The 7,844-nt window shown below is 41.5% G+C and overlaps 1 protein-coding gene across 1 annotated transcript; it reads left to right on the forward strand.

The window, feature by feature from the left end:
- Nucleotides 1-1,853: 1,853 nt before the first annotated feature.
- smpx (small muscle protein X-linked) lies at nt 1,854-3,437 on the forward strand (the record flags this gene model as incomplete). Its single annotated transcript, XM_024141499.2, has 3 exons — nt 1,854-1,964; nt 2,360-2,521; nt 3,201-3,437. Coding segments are annotated over 2 exons (264 nt in total), but the record flags the coding sequence as incomplete, so codon positions are not given.
- Nucleotides 3,438-7,844: the final 4,407 nt, after the last annotated feature.

The following is a 7,844-nucleotide window of genomic DNA, read 5'->3' on the forward strand; positions in this document are numbered from 1 at the left end:
CAGCACTAGAACTAAAACCTGTAAAGCTCTCTTTCAGGACCAGCACTAAACTAAAAACCTGCAGCTTCAACCAGCACAGAACTAAACCTGTAGCTCTCCGACCAAGCCTAGAAAACTAAACCTGCAGCTCCAGGACCAGCACTAGTAAAAAACCTGTAGCTCTCGCAGACCACACACTAGAACTAACCTGCACCTCTTCAATACCAGCACTAGAACTAAAACCTGTAGCTCTCCAGGACCAGCACTAGAACTAAAACCTGTAGCTCTCCAGTACCAGCACTAGAACTAAAACCTGTAGCTCTGTAGCTCTCCAGGACCCAGTCTCATGCAGGATTTAAACTAAAGCCTGTAGCTTTGTAGCTGTCCAGGAACAGAGGTAGTGCAGGGTTAGACCAGAGATTCCCATTGGAGAGAGGGGAGCCAACCAGGCAGAGACAGCAAGGGCAGTTCCTCGCTCCAGTGCCTTACCTTTCACCTTCACACCCTTGGGACAGACTACACTCAATCATAGGACCTACTGAAGAGATGAGTCTTCAATAAAGACTTAAAGGTTGAGACCGATTCTGAGTCTCTCACATGGATAGGCAGACGATTCTATACAAATGTAGCTAAATTTGAGAAAGCCCTGCCTCCAGCTGTTTGCTTACAAATTCTAGGGACAATAAGGAGGCCTGCGTCTTGTGACCATAACATACGTGTAGGTACAGTATGTACAACAGGACCAAATCAGAGAGATACGTTGGAGAAAGTCCATGTAATGCTTTGTAGGTTAGCAGTATAACCTTGAAATCAGCCCTAGCCTTAACAGGAAGTCAGTGTAGAGAGGCTAGCACTGGAGCAATATCATACATTTTTGGGGTTCTAGTCAAGATTCTAGCAGCCATATTTAGCACTAACTGAAGTTGATTTAGTGCTGTATCCGGGTAGCCAGAGAGTAGTCCATTGCAGTGGTCTAATCTAGAAGTGATAATAGCATGGATTATCTTTTCTGCATCATTTTTTGACAAAAAAGTTTAAGATTTTTGCAAGGTTAAGAAGATGCGGACAAACGCTCCACAGAGACAAACTGATATAAGATCTAAACCAGAACTTGTCCATGTATGTAACGATGTGCGCTGAGAGTCGGGAACCAAGTTCAGGGAGCGAGTGTTTTAATAAATAAACACAAATTAAGAAACACGTACAACGTACAGACATGGAACAGAAACAATGACGCCTGGGGAAGGAACCAAAGGGAGTGACGTGTAAAGGGCAAGTAATAAAGATTGAGGCACAGACACAGTCTCAATGGGGATAGCTGAGCTGACTGTGCTAGTGGCAGACTCCACTAAGCTGGCAGGCTGGCAAACAGCCTGGTGCCTGGCCTGCACCCTATCTCATTGTGGAGCTAGGAGAGTTAGAGCCCTGTCTACGTTGATAGATAAGATGAGACAATATAGACATTCATAATATGTTAAGCACACCCTGTGTTTGTGTGTGTGTGTGTGTGTGTGTTTCATTTCCATACTCTTAATAGAACAGGACCAAACCAGGAAGTAGTGTCTGTAACCAAAGCAGATGGTTTTGTGGCAAGACAGACACCAGGTTCACACACACATCAGTCAATACACACACAATACTCAGGGATCTATAAGTAAATAACTTGCAAAGAGTCTAGAGCAGGTTTACACCAATCCAATGCTCTTAAATGTGTGCTGAGGAGTGAACGAATGCTGAGGAATGAACGAATGCTGAGGAGTGAACGAATACTGAGGAGTGAACGAATGCTGAGGAGTGAACGAATGCATTTCAGGAGAAAGGACAGGCAATTGGAACGCTGTACATGTGGCCTCTTGAGGGTTGACTGTGTCTGATTGGTTGTTGCTCCTGTCCATCAGGTACATCTGAATATTCCGACGGGAGCGCTGCGTCCAGGGGCGGGACATCCTGTCAAGAGGAGAGAGGAGACTGTAGACACAGAGGAGGTCAGACACACACACACTAATATTGCTTGAGGACCTACAGTTGAAGTCGGAAGTTTACATACACTTAGGTTGGAGTCATTAAAACTAGTTTTTCAACCACTCCACACATTTCTTTTTAACAAACTATTGTTTTGGCAAGTCGGTTAGGACATCTACTTTGGGAATGTGATGAAAGAAATAAAAGCTGAAAGAAATAATTCTCTCTACTATTATTCTGACATTTCACATTCTTAATTAAAATAAATTGGTGATCCTAACTGACGTAAAACAGGGAATTTTTACTAGGATTAAATGTCAGAAATTGTGAAAAACTAAGTTTAAATGTATTTTGCTAAGGTGTATGTAAACTTCCGACTTCAACTGTAAATACACAATAGGAAACTCTTTTTGTACAGGCTCCTCCCCCAGACCCTCTGCAGGAAGCCACAGCCCTGTCGCCAGAGGAGAAGAAGCCATTGCCAGGATCCATGAAGCTTCCTGGTCCAGCAGTCAACCTATCAGAGCTGCAGAACGTCAAGAGTGAACTACGATGGGTCACCAAGGACTAACACACACTGGTACTGATTTGGATTATGAGTACTTAATTGGGTTATGAGTACTTAATTGGGTTATGAGTACTTAATTGGGTTATGAGTACTTAATTGGGTTATGAGTACCTATTATGGATTTTGAGTGCCTAATTGGGTTATGAGTACTTATTATGGATTTTGAGTGCTTACTTCGGTTATGAGTACTTAATTGGGTTATGAGTACTTATGTAGGTTATGAGAATTTATTTGGATTATGAGTACTTATTTGGGTTATGAGTACTCATCTGGGCTTTTAATTTATTTTATTTTACCTTTATTTAACCAGGTAAGCTAGTTGAGAACAAGTTCTCATTTACAACTGCGACCTGGCCAAGATAAAGCAAAGCAGTGCGACACAAACAACAACACAGAGTTACACATGGAATAAACAAGTGTACAGTCAATAACACAAAATAAAAAAAGGAAAGTCTATATACAGTGTGTGCAAATGGCGTGAGGAGGTAAGGCAATAAATAGGCACTTGGTAGTGTATGTTGTGTCTCTGGACTGTTTTTCATGCATAACTTTGTGAACACTGTATGGTGCTGTCTGCTTGCACTCTCCCTCCAAAAATACTTTCCTCAAGGGACTTCCTGGTTAAGTAGAGGTGACATTAAAATATGAAAAAGAGAACCTGGCTAAGTCTTTATGTTTCTGTGTCCTACAGCTGTGTTTCCCAACTTGTCCTCCAGTACTGAATCAGGTGTGCTTGTCCAGGGATACAATAAAATGTGTACTGTTGGGGATACTCGAGGAGTACTACAGGTTTCTCATCAGACCCACACCCACCCTGCATCTTCTACTGATGGACTACTACTACCAGATCCACCCTGCATCTTCTACTGATGGACTACAACTACCACACCCACCCTGCATCTTCTACTGATGGACTACAACTACCAGATCCACCTTGGAGATAGCAACCTGTAACTCTCCCACTAAAGTCTAGTGTAGTTATAGAGCTGGGTTCTTAGAAATACACGTGTAATCTCACTGGCGCACAGACCATCAGTTCAATCATCCATAGCTTTGATTTACTTCGTTTGGCTTGTAACAAATGTGAATTCAATTGAATCACAACCTGATACATGGTTTTCACCATGTCATTGATTTAGGTGAGAAAAAATATTAAATGTCCTTACGTTCATGACTTTTTTAAATTCAAATCGTTTTCCACAATGATTTCATCAACATCACATTTGATTTTTTTGTTTGAAATAACTTGGAAAGAGCTATCCAGGACTAGGTTCCAGAACTAGAAATTACTGTTTCTGCTTTTGTAGCTCTGTAGCTTCGCAGGAGCCAGAAAACTAAAACGCCTGTAGCTCTTTCCAGGACCAAGCACTGGAACTAAAAACCTGTAGCTCTGCTCTCTAGGACCTATAGAACTAAAAGCCTGTGCTTGTAGCTCTCCAGGACCCAGCGACTGAACTAAATGCCTGTAGCTTTGCTCATACCAGACGCAGGCTGAACTAAAAGCTGTAGCGTCATGTAGCTCTCCAGGGTCCAGCAGGAATCTCTGGAAACTAAAGCCTGTCGGCTTCGCTCGTAGCATACTCCAATACCAGGACTAGATACATTAAAGCATGTAGCTCTGCCCACGCACCAGGGCTAGTGGAGGGTTAACACTAAAGCCTTTAGTCTTATAGATTCTCTACTGAGCCCAGGATTTAACACTAAAGCCTCTTACAAACTCTGTAATTCTCTATGACCAGGGTTAAACACTATAAGCCTTTAGCTCTATAATTCCTCTATGACCAGGAATTAAACACTAAAGCCTTTAACTCTGTAATCCAATATGGACCAGGATTAGCACTAAAGCCTTTAACTCTGTAATCTCAATGAGGAGACTAGGAATTAGCACTAAAGCCTTTAGCTCTGTAATTCTCGTAGAACCGCAGGCTTGACCGCACTTAACGCTTTTACAACTCTCTGTATGAGTTCATTATAGGACAGGCACTTAGCACTCAAAGCTTTAACTCTGTAATACTGCTTATGACCATGGATTAAGCTACTAAAGCCTTTAGACTCTGTAATTCCTTCTAGGACACAGGATTCAGGCACTAAGCCTTTTAATTCTCTGTCATTCTCTATGAACCGAGGATTGTGACGACTAAGAGCCCTTTCACTCTGTAATTCTCTAGGACGCAGGATTAGCACTAAGCCTTTAATCTGCTAAATCATCCTCTAGGAGAGGATTAGCACTTAAAGGACCCTTTTAGTCTCTGTAATTACGTTTAGGAACGGGCGTATTCGGCAAGGACTCATAAAAGCGCCTTCATAACTCTCTGTAATTTCTAGGACCAGGGACGTTAGTCACTGAAAAAGCTTTAAATCTGGTAAATTGTGGTTGCAAGTCGTGAGCTCTTACGCAGATTTATGCACTAATATAGCCTCTTGAACTTCTCTGCTAATTTTCTCTATGACCAGGATTAGCAGCTAAAGGCCTTCTAAATCTGTAATTTCTCTAGGACCAGGATTAGCAACAAAGCCTTAACTCTGTAATTCAATAGGAGCTTAGTAGGATTAGCATAAAAAGCCTTTAACTCTGTCAAGATAATTGATAGATCAGTCGGTGTGTGCTCGTTTGAGTGAGTGTATTGTACAGTTTGTTGAAAAGTGAGCTTGGTTCTGTAGCTGAGAAGCACATGGTCGAGTTGAGGTGACACATAGCCAATATCTCTCGAGGCTGAAGCTTTTGCTCCTATCCCCTCGGTGTTAACTACTCGATCATTTCTCTTCCCTCTGTTTTAGGTTTCTGTTGGGCTGGGCTCATCCTTCTGGTTTTAGTTTCTGTTCGCTCATCCTGGCTCCACCAGGACCATCTCTTCTGGGGTTTAGTTCATCCTGGTTGCATTCGCTCGTTTTATCTGGACAACGCCTGGCGATACTTTCCCTCCTACACACAAAACACAATCATATTAACATCCTGTGTAAATCTGCTACTCATCACCGTTTGTTGGTTTTTGTAAAGCACTGTCGGTTTCTTTTTTGGTTGCTGGCTCCATCACTCAGTTCTTCGGTTTTCTGGTTGCTTTAACAAAGTGGCAACCTCACTCAGGTTTAGTGTATATCTTGTTGTTGGCTACAATATTCAGTTTTAGATTCTGTTGCTGCTCCTCACTCTGGTTTAGTTTCTGTTGCTGCTTCATCTCACTCTGTTTTGTTTCTGTTGCTGCTCCATCACTTGTCTTTAGTTTTCTGTTGCTGCGAACACGTTAATTACTCGTTTTAGTTTCTGTTGTGCTACACATCTCTGTTTTAGTTTTGTTGCTTGCTCACCATCCATCTGTTTTCTAGTTTCTTGTTGCTGCCCATGCTATCACTCAGTTTTAGTTATGTTGCTGCTCAACTCTGTTTTAGTTTTCTGTTGCTCCTTGTGAAGTACATCACTGTGTTTTAGTTTTGGGTTGCTACTTTCCATCCTCTGTTTTAAGGTTTCTGGTTTGCTGCTCATCATCTGTTTTAAGTTTTGTTTGGCTGCTCCATCTCTCTGTTTTAGTTTCTGTTGCTGCTCCAATCACTCTGGTTTTAGTTTTGTTGCTGCTCATCCTCTGGTTTTAGTTTCTGGTTGCTGCTCATCATCTGTTTTAGTTTCTGTTTGCTGGTTCATAAGTCTGTTTTTAGTTTCTGTTGCTAGCTCATCTTTTGTTTTAGTTTCTGTTTTGCTGTCATCCATTCTGATTTCGTTTATGTTGCTGGCTATCACTCTGTTTTGTTTTGTTTGCTGGGACTCCATCACTCTGGTTTTAGTTTCTGTTGGCTGCTACTTCACTCTGTTTAGGATTTCTGTACTTGCTTGCGATAATGTCGTGTGTTTTAGTGTGATGCATGATTGATCCGATCACTCTGTTTTCAGCTTTCTGGTTGGCTGCTCATCTTCGTTTTAGTTTTGGTTGCTGCTGGTCTATATCTGTCTTTAGTTTCTGTTGCTGCTCATACTTCTGTTTTAGTTTCTCGTTGCTGCTTCCAGTCACTCTGGTTTAGTTTATGTTGCTGCTCCATCACTCTGTTTTAGTTTTCATGTTTGCTGGCTTTATACTCTGTTTTAGTTTCGTGTTGGCTGCTTCATCAGCTCTGTTTTTAGTTTGTGTTGCTGCTCATCCTCTGTTTTAGTTTCTGTTGCTGCTCCATCACTCTGTTTAGTTTCTGTTGCTGCTCCATCACTCTGTTTTAAGTTTTGTTGCTGCTCCTCACTCGTTTTAGTTTCTGTTGCTGCTTATCATCGTTTTAGTTTCTGTTGGTGCCACTTCTTAGTTCGTTTTAGTCTGTTGCTGCTATCACTTGTAGTCCTGTTCTCAGTTGTAAATTGTTAATCTTGTCGCACGGGTGTTCTCGGGTTGTTGTGTTTTGTTTCCATTCTTACTGAAATGGTGTTCGGTCCAAATCTCTTAAATATATCTATTTTTAACCCAAAGCTGTGTGAAATTAATGCTTAATTTATTCATGATTTTACCTAGTAGTTTGTTGTAGTCTGTAGTTTGCAGTCATGGTATAGTGTTGTAGTTTGGTTTAGTGCTGTGGTTGTAGCATACTTGTTTTTTATTGTAGGAGCAGTACCCGTAACAGAGTTGAAACAGTCTATTACACTGTGACTGTGGAACTAAATTTAAGACATCATCTGCCATGCTTTTGCTCTCAGGGCAGACTCTGATGATGTGATGTGTGACGCTGATGGTGAGTGTCTTGTGAGATTAAGGTAGGATACGGAAGGGGGGACAGGAAGGAAAGGATGACACATACCATGACCTACAACTGTCCTGTGTGTTGTTTGTGTGTGTGTGTGTTATGCTTGTGTGTGGCTGCCGTGTGGTGTATGCAGAGGCGTGCAACTTGTGTAGAACAGATATAATTTATTGGCAACGTTGCTAAGGAATCCATACATCTCCTAGAAGCCATTTTCTGATTATAGGGAATATCAACATTAACATGAAATATTCTGATGACATCACGTCCTCGGAATAACATTCTGATGACATCACAACCCCATAACCTTCTGGATGAATCAACCACCACACTTGAGACATAAACCATAACATTTGATGAGTCAAGACCCATAATTCTGATGAATCAGCAACCTCACCTGATGAATCACATATACCTCTGAATACATACAGTCCCATGTTAATTCTGTGTCATCAAAATCACAGATATATTCTCAGATGTGGTTTGTTCACAATGACAGTTAAATGTAAAGGTAGCGAGCTGTGTAACAGTGCCTGTAAGCTGTATATGATCGTTGTTGGTGGCGCTTAGGTATTACTACTGACTATCTAATCCTATTACCACGAGCATATCACGCTCTGAGTGT

Source organism: Salvelinus sp. IW2-2015, unplaced genomic scaffold, assembly GCF_002910315.2.
Source record: "Salvelinus sp. IW2-2015 unplaced genomic scaffold, ASM291031v2 Un_scaffold2572, whole genome shotgun sequence".
Lineage (NCBI taxonomy): Eukaryota > Metazoa > Chordata > Actinopteri > Salmoniformes > Salmonidae > Salvelinus > Salvelinus sp. IW2-2015.